The sequence below is a fragment of the Balaenoptera musculus genome, chromosome 7 (genome assembly GCF_009873245.2).
Source record: "Balaenoptera musculus isolate JJ_BM4_2016_0621 chromosome 7, mBalMus1.pri.v3, whole genome shotgun sequence".
In the NCBI taxonomy this organism is placed as follows: Eukaryota; Metazoa; Chordata; class Mammalia; order Artiodactyla; family Balaenopteridae; genus Balaenoptera; species Balaenoptera musculus.
Genome location: NC_045791.1, coordinates 80,068,410 through 80,089,558, shown reverse-complemented (window position 1 = coordinate 80,089,558; position 21,149 = coordinate 80,068,410). Strand labels below are relative to the sequence as shown.

Below are 21,149 nucleotides of genomic sequence, written 5' to 3'. Positions count from 1 at the left end.
CTGCGGAGCACAGGCTCCAGACGCGCAGGCTCAGTAATTGTGGGTCACAGGCCCAGCTGCTCCGCGGCATGTGGGATCTTCCCAGACCAGGGCTCGAACCCGTGTCCCCTGCATTGGCAGGCGGATTCTCAACCACTGCGCCACCAGGGAAGCCCCCAAAATTTAAAATAACTCCTCAGGTATAGAAAGAAATAGAGCAATCAGAACAAAGTCAATGATAAGTTGAGAGTGTTTATATTCAGGCACAAAAAGACTCAGTATTTACATTTATTACTCTCATTAACATGTACTAGACTTCAATTTCACCAACAATGAAACCAAAGACAGAAGATAATGATTCCTTTGATATTGGGGCGGGGCGGGGGGGGGGGGGGGGGCAATAGCACAACTAGAAGAAAAATAGTAGTTACCAGGTTTCTTTTTCTAAAAATTGACTTCTATCTCATTTGCTCCTCTTCCCAGTCCAGCCTTCCAAAGTATGTACTAACATGGCTCATTCAACCCCTAACAGAGCTACATTTCTTACTATGGATAAAACCACAACATAAGTATATGTGGTATAATCTCGAGCTGATATTTATATAAGAAAATTTATAGACACTGGAAAATGTTTGTATACTAACACCAAAGCAATACTTAAACTAAAATATCTCACACATAAGGGAAACCAGGTTAATAATGTGAAGAATGTGCAATGAGTCAGTCAGTCAGCCAGCCAGAGGGGAAAACAGGGTAATACTTTCTGCTACTAATAAAAAAGGAAACAAAAGAAATGAAAAGAAAAGAGGACAGGAAGGAAGCAAAGGAGGAAGGAAGCGAGGGAGGAAATAAGGAAAAGGAAAAAAAAGAAAAAGGAAGAGACAAGAGGATTCATCACCAATGCAGAGGGTGGAACTATAGACCACCTTTTTGAGACTTCTTTTCCCCTTAAAGTTCCCCTCAATATTCATTTTAATTTTTTTTACTGGGGAAGGGGTTGTGGTTTGTAGAAAGGGGGGCAGAGCATGTAATAATTTTGCCCTGGGCAGTAGCACACTTGGCAAATTTCTTAAAGCAAAGTGGGACACAATATTATTTTCATTATGTTAAAAAATAAAACCTGAACACAAAATAGTCTCTCTGTGGATATTTACATAAACACACACACACACACACACACACACACACACACAGCAAAGGACCTGGAAAGATGTACATAAACTAGTTAATAGTAATTTTCTGGTTATAGATTTAATGATCTATATATGTTCTTTCTTTGCTAGACTTTTTTCCATGATAATGTTACACTGACATTATCATTAGGAAAAAAATTCATAGGGAGAACCAATTACAAATAAACAGGTTCAACTCCTACTTTTCCTGAAGCAAAAAATAGCTGAATAAATAATAATAGTATTATTCCTTACTACAAAATTTGTATGCCAAACAGCAAAGTTATATCTGAAGATACCGGCAAGAATAGAGTTCTCTGAAAAAAAGTGAAATGCCACTTTAAATATTTTGAAATAGTACAGTATAGTTGGAATATTTATTTATTATTGAAATACAGTCATTTACAATGTCATGTTAGTTTCAGGTGCACAGCAGTGATTCAGTTATACATATACATGCATACACACACACACACACACATATTCTTTTTCAGATAATTTTCCCTTATAGGTTATTATGAAATATTGAGTATAGCTCCCTGTGCTATACAGTAGGTCCTTGTTGGTTATCTATTTTATATATAGTAGTGTGTATATGTTAATTCCATCCTCCTGATTTATCCCTCTCCCCCTTCCCCTTTGGTAACTATATGTTTGTTTTCTATGTCTGTGGGTCTATTTCTGTTTTGTAAATAAGTTCATTTGTATCTTTTTTTTTTTTCAAATTCTACATATAAGTGATATATGATATTTGTCTTTCTCTGGCTTACTTCACTTAGTATGATAATCTCTAGGTCCATCCATGTTGCTGTAAATGGCATTATATTATGGCTGAGTAATATTCCCTTTATATATATATACCACATCTTCTTTATCCATTCATCTGTCGATGGACATCTGTTGCTTGGCTATTGTAAATAATGCTGCAATGAACATTGGGGTGCATGCAATTTTTCAAATTATATTTTCTCCGGGTATGTGCCCAGGAGTGAGATTGCTGGATCATATGGTACCTCTATTTTTAGTTTTTTAAGGAACCTACATACTGTTCTCTATAGTGGCTGTACCAATTTACATTCCTACCAGCAGTGTAGGAGGGTTCCTTTTTCTTCACACCCTCTCCAGAATTTATTACTTGCAGACTTTTTGATGAGGGCCATTCTGACTGGTGTGAGGTATGGAATATTTTTTAAATAATTAGGTAAAACCAAAAATTCAAATAGCTATTATACGTATGTTTTTTACAATAGCATATAGATATGCATTTTTTAAAAAGGTTAACTATTTAGTGATAATATTAGGTAATGTTTTAGAATAATATCTGTGTTTAAATAAAACTCATATTTGATGGCAATCATTCTTTTCAGCCAATGTTTGACTAGAAACCTTACTGAATCATGCAAGCCTTGAAAAGGGGGATTAGGATGGTATTTTAAGCTCTGTGCTAAGCCAGCTCTTTAAAGGAGTTATAATATTTAAGAATAAGGAAACACAGTACAAATGGTTAATGAGCTAAAGCACTAAAGTAAGTGCATCAAGTTGCTGACACAGGCAATAACATTGGTCAATTCTGTACTCAGGAAAAGCAAGATGTCAAGATAAATGAACTGATAAATTATTCAGGAGAAATTATTTATATATGAAGCAGCAGATAGAAAAGATGATCCATGCTATCATACAATGGAACAAAGATCTAAGAAATTTTTACATTAAATATTCTCTTCAACTGAAAAAACAATGCATGACAAGAAAATTGCTGTAAGGGATGAAAATGCAAAGACGGATTTTCACAGCAAAGCTAATTTAGAGATGCCTGTGATGTGAAGTGTATATTGAAACAAAGTGAAAAATCAAATATATTAAAAAGATGATTTGAAAAACTAGCAAAAATGTACATAAAGGCTGAATATAAACTGTTGTTAAGGCAAGGAACATAACCACACGGTACTGACACACTGGTGAAGCCTGACTCCTCACCACGCGTTCTCCTCTTCCTATTTAGTAACAGAACCCAGTGTTATTTGAGGCAGCAATGCACGCAGCTAAACAAAAACAAAAACAAGCTATATTCAAAAGCATCCCTTGCAGCTAAGTGTGGTAGGAAAGCATGGACTAAGTTCTGGGAAACAAAACATAAGCACAAGAGTGGGACTTCCTGGAGGCAAAAGGAGGCAATTCCTTCTACTTTCCTTTTCTCTGCTGATTAGCATATGGCATGATGGACAATGAGGTGACCTTGAAAACAAGGCACATATAAAGAGTAATGGAGGAGAAATAGAGGAGCCTGGGGCCCTGATAATATTATGGTGCTGCCAAAAAACATTAGACTGTCTCTCTCCAGATTCTTACATGAGAAAGAAAAAAAAAATGTCATCCTCATTGAAACCTGTTACTTTTTTCTCCCTGATAAATTTGAACAAGCCTAATTCTAGCTAAGAGAAGCACTGATTTATCAAAAGATACATTTGGGTTTTACACTAAAGACCAACCAACCTATGGAATTCATGTGTAAAGAAGTGATAATACATTTGTAGTTCATTTAAATAAGCAAAATAAATACAAGGAAAATACAACACAGTCTAGCTAAGAGGTTCTTAACCTAGGTCCATAGATGAACTTCAAAGGATCTGAGAACCCCTACAATCAAAACAGTATTTTTTAAAGTATGCCCATACGTCTGTCTTTACAGGGGGAGTGTTCAGAGCTTTAATCAAAATCGCAATGGAATCTATGACCCCTCTAGAGAATTGAAGTTCTTTTTCTTATTCTTCTTGTTAAATTTCAAATATATTTCCTCACGCTAGATCTTGTAAACAACTGGCTGATAATAGATCTGCTATAATATAAAATATACTTTTACTTTAAAGATATGAATAAAATTTCCCTTTGTGAATTGTGGCCCCACATGGTTGTCATGCATCTTCTATTCATTGTCTTACCTCCTCGTGGTAATTCTGTATGAAGATAAGCCAGTCCTCTAGTCACAGAATGAGCCAGACGGCAAGAGCTTACCCAGTCACTTGTATGGAGACTTAAATACTTGCATAGAGATCCCTGTATGGAGGGAAAAAGTAAAAAGGGGGAAAAAGTAGAATTACTTTACTTGAACACGAAGAGGTAAGTTAGCAGCTGTAAAAAGGATTTGCATATGTTAGGATTCAAAGGAGATCTAATGAATTATAACATTTCAGAATCTTGAAGTAAGAAAAGACATTTCTATAGGTAGAGGAGGAGAGGATGGAAAACAGAATTTAGACATTATCAATTTTTATTTCTCCAATATTAAAAATTATGAATGGTTATTTCATTTTAAACGCTTCTTTTATTTATCAACTTAAGACAGAAAAAAAAGTATTTTCAACTCTTTCTTTACACTGTATCTTATACCAGTACAAATATAAATTATACTGTTATGTTTTACAAGTAGAAAACAGAAGGCTTTTGTAAATATATATGTGTCAGTGCTACTCAAGGTGCTCATCTACAAACTATTTATTACCAGTCTGGGATAAGAAGCATGTATCAGAATAAATGTCAATCAAAGCACTGCTTCCATTCATCAAGAAAGTCTTGCTCAGAGAGAGAGACAGAGACAGAGACACAGTGACGTGAGTGCGTAAGGACTAAACAGTTTCATTCACATTCTAGAGTAAAATCCTTGTCTCATTGTAGACCATTAATAACCAGTTTGCAAACCAGGAACACTCTACATAACCAGGGTCCTCCTACAAATCTGACTGACATAAATGTCAGTATATTTTTTATGAAGAACTTACATTGGGATAATACTCCATTACAAGCAAATACTCCATGCGTCCATCTGCAGTGACTCTCTCATCTCCAACTATAAAGCGAGCAATGTTGTCATGTTCCATCAAAGGCACTCTGTAAATATTCTTCTCATTGATAAAATTCTGACGGTTTGCAAAGGAAAACACTTTTACAGCAACTGGACGTTCATCTAAGGAACCTTTATATACGGCTCCATATCGACCCCGGCCAATCAGCTGTAAATTTGTTTTGAAGAAAGCAAGATATTATTTCATCACAACTTAACAATCAAATTTACTAAATAATAAAGTATAAATCCATATGTATGCAACCAGGTCTCTACTGCTTAGTTTGAGTAACTCCATTGTCAAGAAAATAATAAATTTGGCATCTTATATGGCTCAGAAACTCCTACCAGACCCAGCCCTCCCTCAGATGACAACTAGAAACTCTGAACAATATTTTTAAAAAGAAATCTAAAAATGCTGGAGAATGAACAAAAGTAGATAGGTTCTGAGGGGAGTCAACACTTGGAAGAAAGGAATGGCACAGGGTGAGCTACTTATTTTTATAGCTTTAAGCCTGTGAGCAGGCTGAAATCTGCACTGCGTAGTGGAGCAAAAACTGTGATAGAAAATCTTTCTGGCCTCAGGAAGCAGGGGACAGAATTTGGGGCAACCACACCATGGAAAATGAAGGGAGAATCCCAAAAAGGAGAGTCAGAGAGTTGGAAACCCAATTAATGCATGGGACAGACTCCAGCTAAAGATAAAAAGTAACTAAACTTCAGCTCAAGAGATGAGTTTGCAATATGTCCAACCAAGTTAATCACCTACTAAAATAAACAACGAAATGAACACACTTTAGAAGAACCTAACAGAACATAGGGTCTCCGCAATATGACATTCACAATATCTAGTACAATACAATACAATAAAAAATAACTCAAAAAAACCCCAGCAAGATGCAACTGTTCTCTTCATTTTTGGCTTCTGGGATTCTCTGACTTTTTGCTGAAAAAAGGTTAGGGATTTACCATTTAAGGATATTTGTTATATTTCATTCACTATTTCTAATTTAAATTTTAACAAACAGATAGACTGCCCTTTAGAAAGGTTGTATCAATATAAAGTTAAATCAGCAATGTTTGGGAGTGTTTCTTTTACTCAGTCCAGGATAAAATCCTAATGGTTTTAATTAGTATTTTTTCCAGTTTAGTAAATTGGAAATCTTATTATACATTTACTAGGCATACTTACTTCTTCTATGAATTGATAATTCATCTCTTTTGTCTATTTTTAATGGACTGTTTATTTCATGTTGATTTCTACCATCTCTTTATCAATTGTTTATGTGTTGAAATACCTTTTTAAAATTTTGCTTTTAACTTTTATTATATTTTTCTCCCAAATGGAAGGTTCTTAAAATGTTTTATATAACCAAATCTACCAGATCTATTATTTAGCAGTCTCTGGTTTAGTTAATTTATCCTAATAAAGATCATAAAAACATTCATCATGGTAAGACTTTTAACACAGGTTCTGAGATATTACCAAATGAAAATTTAATTCTATACAAAACATATTCATACGTACCTATACAATATACAATATATACACAGACAAGGATTATTTATTCAGCATCTACTGTGAATTGCTTGCCTAGCACATTTTTCTCAGAATCTGATATGTCTTTATTCCCATACTCTTGTTCAAGTCTGTATTCAAAGATCATCTCCTTTCTAAATATACTTTCTTTAATAACCCCTTTTCCATAACTTTCTTATCTCATTTGCTTTTTCTTTTCTCCATAGCACTTACTACTACTTGAAATATACAGTTGACCTCTGAACAACGTGAGGGTTAGGGACACCAACCCCTCCACATAGTCCAAAATCCACGTATAGCTTATAGTTGACCCTTCATATATACATGGTTCCTCTCTGTCCATGGTTCTACATCCACAGATTCAACCAACTGTGGATGGTGTAGTACTGTAGTATCTACTATTGAAAAAAATCTGTGTATGAGTGGACCCATTCGGTTCAAAACCATGTTGTTCAAGGGTCAACTGTACTTTCATTTATTTACCCTCTTGTAGCCTCTCTCTCACTAGAATATAAGCCTCATGTATCTGTATTGTTCACCAACACTCTCAGTGCCTAGAATAGGCCTTGGCACAAAATTGATAATAAATGCTTGTTGAATAAATGAATAAATTAATGAAATCACTGTCTCAGATATACTATGAGAGCAGAAAAAACAGTCCGTAATCTGAAAGCAATCTTACCTCCAACAGTTTCAGATTATCTAGGTCAAGAGAGGGCTCTGATGCTGCTGCCTCCATCATGTTCATACTGTGAAGACCTTGTTTACGGTCTCCTAGAGGAATAGGAAAAATAACCTGCTAATGTGTGGTTCTCTTAAAATGAAAATCTTTATATTACACTTTTTAATATATTACAGTTAAAAAAAGACCTACAGAAGGACAGACAGCAAGACTTATGCCTAATGTCAAAGGGAATAAAACTATTTACTAAACTAGGAATCATCTATAAATGAAGATGAAAAATGAATAACACAAAAGCTGAATTCTGGGAGATTGTTCCAGTAACACACCCAGTATAAAACCCTAAGAAGTATGCAGAAACATTAAAGAAGGTTTTATTAAAGTTATTCAAATGAATGAATGGGTGCTGATTTCCTAAAAAGCTTGTCAAATCTAAAGTTTATTAGAATCAACTATACAGTTGATGATACTTAGCAGTTACTGTTATTTTTAGATGTGAAAATGGTATTGTGGTTATATATATTTTAAGTCTTTATATTTCAGAGATAATACTAAAACATTTACAGATAAGTTATACCTTCAATTTATTTCAAAATAATCCAGTGGCATGGAAGCATGTGGTGAGTGGGGCTATAGATGATATACAGATGTGATAATCATTGAAGCTGGGTAATAGGTATTTTGTATATGTTTGAAACCTTTCATAAAAACTAGGACAAAAAGTTTAAGAGAGAAGGATGACTCTGGGGTTACCACAGCACAGAGATGTTTTTTACCATGATGAATTCTTTTAAAATAAAATCAATTCTGATTAAATGACATGTTTAATAAATAACAAAACAAAAAATTATATTTTTACCTGTCAGCATCCTGTATCCAAAGCATAAGGCAACTATCAAAACAGCTAATACAGAGACTGATGCCAAAGCAATGATTATTGTCTCATCTCGGTTAAATGAATGAGGTGGACCTAAAAGAAAACAAATTTTTAAATATAGTCACCCTTTCTTTTTGGTATTTTTCTAAATACTGACAGAAAGGCTGTATCAATATATAGTCAAATCAGCAGTGTTTTTGCATCAAATGAAATGAAAGAAAAATTAATAATAAATTTGCAATAACTGTAAATTGTATATTTTTGATCATATGAATTATTTTATATAGACCTAGAACACTGAAACACCTGGTAGTTGTGCTCCTAATTACTGAAATATCAACTATATCATTGAACAGCATAGACAGAACAGTATAATATTTAAGAGAATAATCTTTGGAATCACATTTGGTTTTAAATCTTGACTACACTAGTCTCTCAGTGGCCTTTAGAAAATTATTAGAATTTTCTGATCTTCAACTCTCTCATTTGTAAAAATAGTAATCTCTACCTCACAAGTCTTCTGTGAGGCTTAAGTCGGAGTCTAAGTACTTAGTACAGTGTTGAGTATATTCTACATATGCAATAAATGTTATGTTTATCAATATTGGTATTATGATTATTAACGAAAAGAGTATAGCTTTGCAGACAGTTAAACCTGAACTGGACTTAAAACTCCATTCTTCCACATATTCTATGACCTTGGGAATATACCTTTACCTGTCTGAGCCTAAGTTTATTCACTTGCAGAAAGGGAACACACATGTCTAAATCACAGGCCTATCACGAGCATGCAAACCATCTTATGTGTTAGTTTCATTCTTTGGATCAGATAATGTCTAGAGAAGTACCCTTTAGAATGGATGACTACAAACTAGAGCACATCCAGAAGAGAGCAAGTAGAACAGTGAAGGTATAAAAACTCTGAAATGTGATGGGTAGAAAGAATTAGAAGTGTCAGATGTAGAAAAAGAGAAAACTTGAGGGGATATGGTAGCTGTCTTTGTGTGGAAAAATGGACCTGTAGCTAGAGAGGATAACAAGATCCAATTAGTATCCGTTCAAGGACAGCAGTTATTAACCTAGCATAAAGAAGAACTTAAGATTATAAACAGAGCTGTCTAAAATGGAATGAATGGGACTTCCCTGGTGGCACAGTGGTTAAGAATCCATCTGCCAATGCAGGGGACACAGGTTCGAGCCCTGGTCCAGGAAGATCCCACATGCCACGGAGCAACTAAGCCCGTGAGCCACAACTACTGAGCCTGCACTATACAGCCCGCAAGCCACAACTACTGAGCCCGCGTACCACAACTACTGAAGCTGGCACGCCTAGAGCCTGTGCTCCGCAACAAAGAGAAGCCACCGCCCATGAGAAGCCCACGGACCAAAACAAAGAGTAGCCTCCTTATCCGCAAACAAAGAAAGCCTGCACGCAGCAACGAAGACCCAACGCAGCCAAAAATAAAATTAAAAAATAAATAAAAAGGAATGAATTATCTTATGAGATAGCTGTTCATATTCATTTAACTGGAGGTATTCATGAAGTATTTGATAATGATGACCAGATACTGGGCTTAATGACTGCTAATATCTGTATTTAATCATTCTTTGCACTCTGTCAAAATCAAGCATATTGTGTTTTAAATCTTTCTCACTTTGGACATTATGTATTCTATCAAACTAGAAGGCTCTATAGCAAACTCAAAAGCCAGCATGGCAAAGAATTCCTCTGACGGGCATTCCTGTTCTAAATGAATGTATCTGTCTCAAATTAAGCACAATTAAATATTAAAATGTCAAAACAATATTTCTATAGAAGGATCTGTTGAAGCACTATAATACTCTCTTAATCTGCAGGACATTTATTGTATTTTAATAGACTTTAACATATTAATAATTGCACATAAATTTAACATATAGAGTAAGTTATAGGAGGAAACCTCATTTTACCGTGAGACATCACTTCATACATACACTAGGATGGCTATAGTTTAAAAAAAGAAAAAAGTGTTGGCAAGAATGGGGAGAGAAATTAGAACTCTTGTACATTATTGTTGGAATGTAAATGGTGCAGCTACAGTAGAAAATATTTTGGAAGTTCCTCAAAAAGCTAAACCTAGCATTACCATAAGACCGAGCAATCCAACTCCTAGTCATATACCAAAAAGAATTAAAATTAACTGTTCAAAAACTTCTACAGAAATGTTCATGGCATCACTAATCATAACAGCCAAAAGTAGAAACAACACAAATGTTCATAAACTAATGATTGAATAAACAAAATGTGGTTTATCCATATAATGGATATATACAAAAGGTCACATATTCCACGATTCCATTTAAATGAAATACCCAGAATAGACAAATCCAGAGAGACAGAAAGCAGATTAGTAGTTTCCAGGGACTGGGGTGAGGGGGAAATCTGCAGTGACTCCTTATCAGGTACAGAATTCCCTTTTGGATTGATAAAAATGTTTTGGAACTAGATAGAGGTTGCACAACACTGTAAATACACTAGATGGCACACTTTAACATGGTTATTTCTACGTTATATGAATTTTACCTTTAAAAAAACCCTGACTTTAGAATATGCCCAACCCAAAAGAAAAATTATTTTCAACCCACAAAAAACACAGACACATGCACACACAAAATAATAATCTATAGATTCTTTACTATAATAAGATATACACAAATTATTTTATGTGCTTATTGATCGTCCCTTTATTGACTGTCAGATCATTACTGACTGTCAGACACTTTGTATTTTTTTAAGGTAACTATGAAGCTTTAAACTATATATTGTATAAGACCATCAGATTACAGATTCATTATTATGGAAGCTCACATTTTATTTTTATGGTCCACTGAAGTCAAAAAGAGAGAAAAGGTAGGAGATGAAAGGTGGAGGACAAAACAAGAAACAAGGATATAGTGGAAAATAGTGACATTTAAAGTAAGGTAGAGAGTTTCAAGGAAGGCAGAAGAAAGGAAAAGAAAGACCAAAAGGTGTAACACGGTGAACGCTGACTTGACATGGCTTGCTCTTGTCATATTTAGCATTCTATTGGGCAGTGAATATCAAAGAAAAGGTCATTTTTAAATCTCTCTGAAATTGAAATTCATAATCTTTAGCCCTGTTCTTATTATTTTTAATAGACTTTACTATTTAGAGATGTTTAGGTTTACAGAAAAACTATGCAGAAAGTTCTGACAGTTCTCATTATACTAACCTCCAACACACGATTTCTCTTATTATTAATAGCTTCCATTAGTGTGTGCTATGGACTGAACTGTGTTCCCTTAAAAGTCATATGATGAAGCATTAACTACCAATGTAATGACTTTTGGACATGGGTCCTTTGGGAGACAGGTTTAGATGAGGCCATGAGAGTGGCCTCACAGTGGGTGGGATTAGTGTGCTTATAAGAAGAAACAAGAGAGTGTTTGCTTTCTCTTTCTCTGCCCTGTGAAGAACCAGTGAGAAGGAGGCCATCTGCAATCCCAGAAGAGTCCTCAGTAGAACCCAATCATGCTGGAACCCTAATCTCCAACTTCTAGCCTTCAGGACTGTGAGAAAATAAATTTGTGTTGTTCAAGCCACTTGTTATGTTATTTTATTATGGCTGGGAAGGGCAACAGAATATGACACCCCAAAATATGCCCCTTTGGCATAAGGATTTTCTTGAGCTGGTTATTTTTAAGAAACAGCAGACACTGGAGAAGCTCTGAAAACCTAATAGAAGTTATCCTTTTATAAGGGATATTTACATTTCTAAGGGATATATCCATTTGTAAAGGTATCTCCCTCTCTGTACCAGGAAGAGGAAGACTAAAACTTACTGTAGAAAGCTTATACTTAAATCTGCATAACAACTATACCCTTGTTTATTTTGCTTTGCCTGGTAAATTCCCATAAGTGGTCTCCACCTCACCTTTACCCCAATCTTCTTTTGTCTTTAGCTGGGTATGGTATTTAAAAACGTGATAGCTTGGGCCATTTTGGAGAGTCACTCATTTTTCTCCTGGGTATCTCCCATGTATGTAGGAGGTATATACATGTTATTAAACTTGTTTGTTTTTCTGCTGTCATTCTGTCTTGGTCTCAGCCAAGAACCTAGAAGGGTGGAGGGAAAATGATATTTTCTCCCCTACAGCTGCTGGAGCAGACTAAGACAGTATGGAAACATTTATTACAAATTATGAACCAATATTGATACATTATTGTTAGTTAAAGGCCATAGTTTACATTAAGTTTCAAGGTCTGTGTTGTATAGTTCTACAGGTTTTAACAGATACATAATATCATGTATCCACCATGACAGTATCATACAGAATAGCTTTGCTATCCTAAAAGTTCCCTGTGCTCCACCTACTCATATTTCACTCCAATTCCCACTCTGGAACTCATTGATTTTTACCTTTTCCATAATGTCATATACTTGGAATACAGTATGTAGCCTTTTCAGACTGGCTTCTTTCATTTAGCAATATGCATACAAGATTCCTCCATGTCTTTTTGTGGCTTAACAGTTTATTTTTAACAGTGAATAATATTCCATGGTATCCCAGTTTATCCATTCACCTCTTGAAAGACATCTTGGATCCTTCTGGTTTTTGACAGCTATGAATAAAGTTGCTATAAACATTTGTGTACGGGTTTCTGTGTGGACAGAAGCTTTCAGCTCATCTGGATATTGAGTAGCATGACTGTCACATGGTATGGTAAGCCTATGTTTAGCTTTGTAAAAAAACTGTCAAACTCTCTTCAAAGTGGCTGTCCTCTTTTGCATTCCTACCAGCAATGAATAGTTTCTGTTGTTCTACATCCTTGTCAGCATTAGGTGTAGTCAGTGTTTTGGATTTTAGCCATTCTAATAGATTTTTTCAAACTGGTATCTCATTGTTGTCTTAACTTGCAATTCCCTCATGACATAGGATGTTGAGCATATGCTTATTTGCCATCTGTCTATCTTCTATGGTGAGCTGTCCATTTAGATCTTCTGTCTACTTTTTAATTGGGCTGTTTGTTTTCTTATTGTTAGGTTTTAACAGTTCTTTGCATACTTCAGATACAAATCCTCTATCAGATATGTGTTTTGCAAATATTTTATCTTAGTGTGGATTGTCTTTTCACTGTCACGGGTATCACGGTAACGCTGGCCTCACAGAATGAATTAGAAAGTGTTCTCTAAGCTCCCATTTTCTGGAAGAAATTATAGAGAACTGGAATCATTTCTTCTTTAAATGTTTTCTAGAATTCAACAATAAAACCATCTCAGCTTGGTGCTTTGGTATTAGAAAGTATTAATTACTGATTCAATTTCTTTAATAGATAAACACCTGTTCAGATTATATATGTCTCCCTGTGTGAGTTTTGGTAGATCGTGTCTTTCAAGGAATTGGTCCAATACATCTAAGTTATCAAATCTGTTAACATAGAGTTGTTCATAATATTCCTTTACTATCCATGGGATCTGTAGTCATGACATTTCTTTCATTTATGATTATTAGAAATTTATTTCTTTTTTCATTTTTTTATTGGAAGCCTGGCTAGAGGTTTATCAATTTTATTGATCTTTTTAAAGAACCAGCTTTTGGTTTTGTTGCCTTTTCTCTATTAATTTCTCTGATCTAACTTTTACTCCTTCTTTCCTTCTGCTTATTTTAGATTTAATTTGCTCCTCTTTTTCTAGTTTCCTAAGGTAAAAACTTAGGAAATCACTAGAATTTATTATGAAAGGGAAAAAAAGGACACACAAAATTAAATCCAATTCAACTAGTTAACATTAAAATAAAATATCTGCCCCAACTTTAGCAACCATGTGAAACCAAGCAGGCCCTGTGGGACTCCTGGGCCCAAAACCCTTTCTGTGTCCCCCGTTTCTTGTTTGTAGGAAATAGGCTTCATTCAGCCTCCATGACCTTCCCTGAGTTCCAAAGGGCAGGTTCAAACAGTTGCTAATCGAGGAAGGGAGGGGATGCAGAGAAAGGGAGAAGTAGTCAAAAAACAATAGTGCAGCTTTGGGGCAGGGTCCTGGATCCTCCGCAAGGGATATACATATCAGTATCTTTGAGCTCTTCTGCAGTACTACAACCCCCACCAAATGGAAGATGTTAACTACCTGATGAAGCGTTCTTCATTCCAGAGAGGTCACAGTTCGATAATCTCGAGAAGCACAGAATCCCATCGTGAGACCACCTGACACCAGATGATCTCTAGACTGAAGGAATGCAGGTCCTGCAGGCACCCAGATCCTTATCAGCAACCCCTCCCCTTGACTATAAGACTCCTCACAAATTGCCCCCCCCAAACTGGGACACAGTTTTGAGGGCATTAGCCTGCTGTGGCCCCCTTTGCCTGGCAAAGCAATAAAGCTATTCTTTTCTACTTCATCCAGACTCTTTCTCTGAGATTCAAACTGGGGCTGGTGTACAGAGGCTGATTTTCAGTATCAAATGTGACAGACAAAATTTATTTTTCATAGAATGAAGTTGTTCTTTAACTGCATTACTAAAAATTCACAAATCTAGTATGAAACAAAGGTTTGCTATTTCCAAATTAGAAAGGCTAATTATTTAAATGGATATTTATTTTCTTGTGTAATTCAAACACATATGAATTAATAAAGTAATGTCTTGAAAACATTACAAATGCCAACTATATGGTACTTACATATTTTTTTTATTTCAGAGGAAAAAATGAGATAAAAATTGCACTGCTTAAAGTAGAACTCAAGCTATGACTTGTCACCTTGATTTTTATTTTTTGAATTGGACATCTATGTTCTTTTTTTTCATACATCTCTTTTTAAAAGAATCTAGATATAACTGACATACAACAGAATATTATTTTCAGGTGTAAAACATAATGATTCAACATACATTTCTCTCCTATGTGCCATTAAAATCATCACTGAGAAAGTAACATAGCATTTCTTAAAAGAGTGCTATTCACTATCATCTTGAAAAGGGAACCCTCATACACTGTTGGTGGGAAAGTAAACTGGTACAGCCACTATGGAAAACAGTACGGAGGTTCCTAAAAAACTTCAAAATATAGTTACTATATGATCCAGCAATGCCATTCCCGGGCATATAACCGGAAAAGACAAAAACTCTAATTTAAAAAGATACATGCTCCCTTATATTCATAGCAGCACTATTTTAAAACACCAAGACATGGAAGAAACCTAAATGCCCAGTGACAGATGAATGGATAAGGAAGATGTGGTATACAGATATAGATATGGATATATAGATATAGATAAAATATAATATTACTCAGCCATAAAAAAAAAATGAAATAATGTCATTTGAAGAAACATGGATGGACCTAGAGATTATCATACTAAGTAAAGTAAGTCAGACGAAGACAAATATAATATATCACTTATATGTGGAATCTAAAGAAAAAAATGGTACAAATGAACTTATTTACCAAAGAGAAATAGACTCACAAAAATAGAAAACAAACTTACAGTTACCAAAGGGGAAAGGTGGAGCAGGAGAAATAAATTAGGAATTTGGGATTAACAGATACACACTACCATAAAAAAAATAAACAACAAGGACCTACTGTATAGCACAGGAAACTATAACTATATTCAATATCTTGTAACGACCTATAATGGAAAAGAATCTGAAGAACAATATACACGCGCACACACACACACACACACACACATATACTTTGCTATACACCTGAAACACTGTAAATCAACTATATTTCAATTAAAAAAAAAAAAAAAGCAACTTTATCACCCCGAAGAGAAACTGTAACCATTAAGCATTAACTCCTTATTCTCCCCTTCTCCCACAATCTGGTAAACTCCAGACTACTTTCTTTCTCTATGAATATGCCTACTATTGATATTTCATGTAAATGTAATCATATAATATTTGTTCTTTTGTGTCTGGCTTATTTCATTTAGCATAATGTTTTCAAGGTTCATCCATGTTGCAGTATATAGGTTATCTTTTCCCCTTCTTGATATGTCCACTGAAGTACAAAAGTTTTAAATTTTGATGAAGTTTAACTTATCTACTTTTTCCTTTGTTGCCTATGCTTTGGTGTCATATGTAAGAATTCACTGCTAAAGCCAATGTAATGAAGATGTACTCCTATATTTTCCTCTAGACGTTCTATGGTTTTAGCTTTTATATTGAGGTTTTTGAACCATTTTGAGTTAATTTTTGTATATGGTGTAAAGTAGGGGGTCAACTTCATTCTTTTGCATACGGATGCTAGTGTGTTTTTAACTCAATCCAAACAATCTCTGTCTCTTAACTGGAATATTTAATCTATTTACATTTAAGATACTTAGTGACACTTTTGTGTTTATATCTACTATTTTATTTTAGACTATTGGACCATGCCAACTAGTTTTCCGGGCAATAGAAAGACCTTAGAATATGGTAACAATTATTACACTCTCCATGATTAATTATTGATGTCATATTTCAGCCCCTTTCTTAAAACTCCATGAACAATTATTATGAGCACAAGTGCTACAATGAGAACTTTTATATGCTTCTTGCTTGTAGTCCAAATTGGTACAACTTCTTTTTTTTTCTAATTTTTGAATTTTAATTTACTTTTTTATACAGCAGGTTCTTATTAGTCATCAATTTTATACACATCAGTGTATACATGTCAATCCCAATCACCCAATTCAGCACGCCACCATCCCCACCGCCCCATGGTATTCCCCCCTTGGTATCCATACATTTGTTCTCTACATCTGTGTCTCAACTTCTGCCCTGCAAACTGGTTCTTGTGTACCATTTTTCTAGGTTCCACATACATGCGTTAATATACGATATTTGTTTTTCTCTTTCTGACTTACTTAACTCTGTATGACAGTCTCTAGATCCATCCACGTCTCAACAAATGACCCAATTTTGTTCCTTTTTATGGCTGAGTAATATTCCATTATATATATGTACCACAACTTCTTTACCCATTCGTCTGTCAATGGGCATTTAGGTTGCTTCCATGACCTGGCTACTGTAAAAAGTGCTGCAATGAACATTGGGATGCATGTGTCTTTTTGAATTATGGTTTTCTCTGGGTATATGCCCAGTAGTGGGATTACTGGATCATATGGTAATTCTATTTTCAGTTTTTAAGGAACCTCCATACTATTCTCGATAGTGGCTGTATCAGTTTACATTCCCACCAACAGTGCAGGAAGGTTCCCTTTTCTCCACACCCTCTCCAGCCTTCGTTGTTTGTAAATTTTCTGATGATGCCCATTCTAACTGGTGTGAGGTGATACCTCACTGTAGTTTTGATTTGCATTTCTCTAATAATTATTGATGTTGAGCAGCTTTTCATGTGCTTCTTGGCGATCTGTATGTCTTCTTTGGAGAAATGTCTATTTAGATCTTTTGCCCATTTTTGGATTGGGTTGTTTGTTTTTGAATATTGAGCTGCATGAGCTATTTATATATTTTGGAGATTAATCCTTTGTCCGTTGATTCGTTTGGAAATATTTTCTCCCATTCTGAGGGTTGTCTTTTCGTCTTGTTTATGGTTTCCTTTGCTGTGCAAAAGCTTTTAAGTTTCATTAGGCCCCATTTGTTTATTTGTGTTTTTATTTCCATTACTCTAGGAGGTGGGTCAAAAAAGATCTTGCTGTAATTTATGTCAAAGCGTGTTCATCCTATGTTTTCCTCTAAGACTTTTATAGTGTTCAGTCTTACATTTAGGTCTCGAATTCATTTTGAGTTTATTTTTGTGTATGGTGTTAGGGAGTGATCTAATTTCATTCTTTTTTTATGTAGCTGTCCAGTTTTCCCAGCACCACTTATTGAAGAGACTGTCTTTTCTCCATTGTATATCCTTGCCTCCTTTATCATAGATTAGTTGACCATAGGAGCGTGGGTTTATCTCTGGGCTTTCTATCTTGGTCCATTGATCTATGTTTCTGTTTTTGTGCCAGTACCATATTGTCTTGATTACTGTAGCTTTGTAGTATAGTCTGAAGTCAGGGAGTCTGATTACGCCAGCTCCGTTTTTTTCCCTCAAGACTGCTTTGGCTATTCGGGGTCTTTTGTGTCTCCATACAAATTTTAAGATTTTTTTTGTTCTAGTTCTGTAAAAAATACCATTGGTAATTTGATAGGGATTGCATTGAATCTGTAGATTGCTTTGGGTAGTATACTCATTTTCACAATGTTGATTCTTCCAACCCAAGAACATGATATATCTCTCCATCTGTTGGTATCATCTTTAATTTCTTACATCAGTGTCTTATAGTTTTCTGCATACAGGTCTTTTGCCTCACTAGGCAGGTTTATTCCTAGGTATTTTATTCTTTTTGTTGAAATGGAAATGGGAGTGTTTCCTTAATTTCTCTTTCAGATTTTTCATCATTAGTGTATAGGAATGCAAGAGATTTCTGTGCATTAATTTTGTATCCTGCTACTTTACCAAATTCATTGATTAGCTCTAGTAGTTAGTTTTCTGGTGGCAGTTTTAGGATTCTCTATATATACTATCATGTCATCTGAAAACAGTGACAGTTTTACTTCTTCCTTTCCAATTTGGATTCCTTTTATTTCTTTTTCTTCTCTGATTGCCATGGCTAGGACTTCCAAAACTATGTTGAAAAATAGTGGTGAGAGTGGACATCCTTGTCTTGTTCCTGATCTTAGAGGAAATGCTTTCAGTTTTTCACCATTGAGAATGATGTTTGCTGTGGGTTTGTCGTATATGGCCTTTATTATGTTGAGGTAGGTTCCGTCTATGCCCACTTTCTGGAGAGTTTTTATCATAAATTGGTGTTTAATTTTGTCAAAAGCTTTTTCTGCATCTATTGAGAGATCATATGGTTTTTCTTCTTCAATTTGTTAATATGGTGTATCACATTGATTTATGTATATTGAAGAATCCTTGCATCCCTGGGATGAATCTCACTTGATCATGGTGTATGATCTTTTTAATGTATTGCTGGATTCTGTTTGCTAGTATTTTGTTGAGGATTTTTGCATCTATATTCATCAGTGATATTGGTCTGTAATTTTCTTTTTTTGTAGTATCTTTGTCTGGTTTTGGTATCAGGGTGATGGTGGCCTCATAGAATGAGTTTGGGAGTGTTTCTTCCTCTGCAATTTTTTGAAAGAGTTTGAGAAGGATGGGTGTTAGCTCTTCTCTAAATGTTTGATAGAATTCATCTGTGAAGCCATCTGGTCCTGGACTTTTGTTTGTTGGAAGATTTTTAATCACAGTTTCAATTTCATTACTTGTGATTGGTCTGTTCATATTTTCTGTTTCTTCCAGGTTCAGTCTTGGAAGGTTATACCTTTCTAAGAATTCATCCATTTCTTCCAGGTTGTCCATTTTATTGGCATAGAGTTGCTTGTAGTAGTCTCTTAGGATGCTTTGTATTTCTGCGGTGTCTCTTGTAACTTCTCCTTTTTCATTTCTAATTTTATTGATGTGAGTCCTCTCCCTCTTTTTCTTGATGAGTCTGGCTAATGGCTTGTCAATTTTGTTTATCTTCTCAAAGAACCAGCTTTTAGTTTTATTGATCTGTGCTATTGTTTTCTTTGTTTCTATTTCATTTATTTCTGCTCTGATTTTTATGATTTCTTTCCTTCTGCTAAATTTGGGTTTTGTTTGTTCTTCTTTCTCTAGTTCCTTTAGGTGTGAGGTTACATTATTTATTTGAGATTTTTCTTGTTTCTTGAGGCAGGCTTGTATAGCTATAAACTTCCCTCTTAGAACTGCTTTTGCTGCATCCCATAGGTTTTGGATCGTCATGTTTTCATTGTCATTTGTCTCTGGTATTTTTTGATTTCCTCTTTGATTTCTTCAGTGATCACTTGGTTATTTAGTAACATATTGTTTAGCCTCCATGTGTTTGTGTTTTTTACGTTTTCTTCCCTGTAATTGATTTCTAATCTCATAGCATTGTGGTCAGAAAAGATGCTTGATATGATTTCAATTTTCTTAAATATACTGAGGCTTGATTTGTGACCCAAGATGTGATCTATCCTGGAGAATGTTCTGTGCGCACTTGAGAAGAAAGTGTAATCTGTTGTTTTGGGATGGAATGTCCTATAAATATCAATTCAATCTATCTGGTCTATTGTGTCATTTAAAGCTGTTTCCTTATTTATTTTCACTTTGGATGATCTGTCCATTGGTGTAAGTGAGGTGTTAAAGTCCCCCACTATTATTGTGTTACTGTCCATTTCCTCTTCTATACCTGTTTGCAGTTCCCTTATGTATTGAGGTGCTCCTATGTTGGGTGCATATATATTTATAATTGTTATATCTTCTTCTTGGATTGATCCCTTCATCATTATGTAGTGTCCTTCCTTGTCTCTTGTAACATTCTTTATTTTACAGTCTATTTTATGTGATATGAGTATAGCTACTCCAGCTTTCTTTTGATTTCCATTTGCATGGAATATCTTTTTCCATCCCCTCACTTTCAGTCTGTATGTGTCCCTAGGTCTAAAGTGGGTCTCTTGTAGACAGCATATATATGGGTCTTGTTTTTGTATCCATTCAGCAAGCCTGTGTCTTTTGGTTGGAGCATTTAATCCATTCACGTTTAAGGTAATTATCCATATGTATGTTCCTATGACCATTTTCTTAATTGTTTTGGGTTTGTTTTTGTAGGTCCTTTTCTTCACTTGTGTTTCCCACTTAGAGAAGTTCCTTTAGCATTTGTTGTATAGCTGGTTTGGTGGTGCTGAAATGTCTTACCTTTTGCTTGTCTGTAAAGCTTTTGATTTCTCCTTCGAATCTGAATGAGATCCTTGCTGGGTAGAGTAATCTTGGTTGTAGGTTCTTCCCTTTCATCACTTTAAGTATATCATGCCACTCCCTTCTGGCTTGTAGAGTTTCTGCTGAGAAATCAGCTGTTAACCTTATGAGAGTTACCCTGTATGTTATTTGTCCTTTTTCCCTTGCTGCTTTCAATAATTTTTCTTTGTCTTTAATTTTTTCAGTTTGATTACTATGTGTCTTGGCGTGTTTCTCCGTGGGTTTATCCTGTATGGGACTCGCTGCGCTTCCTGGACTTGGGTGGCTATTTCCTTTC

General features: G+C 35.1%; 1 protein-coding gene across 3 annotated transcripts in view; it reads right to left on the bottom strand.

Annotated features, from left to right (window-relative positions):
* Positions 1-21,149, bottom strand: part of BMPR2 (bone morphogenetic protein receptor type 2) — a 187,162-nt gene that overhangs the window by 36,535 nt on the left and 129,478 nt on the right. For 2 of the 3 annotated variants that reach the window (XM_036857146.1, XM_036857148.1), the window contains 4 exons: positions 8,071-8,181; positions 7,212-7,303; positions 4,928-5,158; positions 4,091-4,205 (listed from right to left, as the gene is read on the bottom strand). In XM_036857146.1, coding sequence (XP_036713041.1) covers positions 4,091-4,205; positions 4,928-5,158; positions 7,212-7,303; positions 8,071-8,181 — 549 coding nt within the window. The remainder of the gene's footprint in view (positions 1-4,090; positions 4,206-4,927; positions 5,159-7,211; positions 7,304-8,070; positions 8,182-21,149) is intronic. The other variant, XM_036857147.1, reaches the window with a different exon arrangement.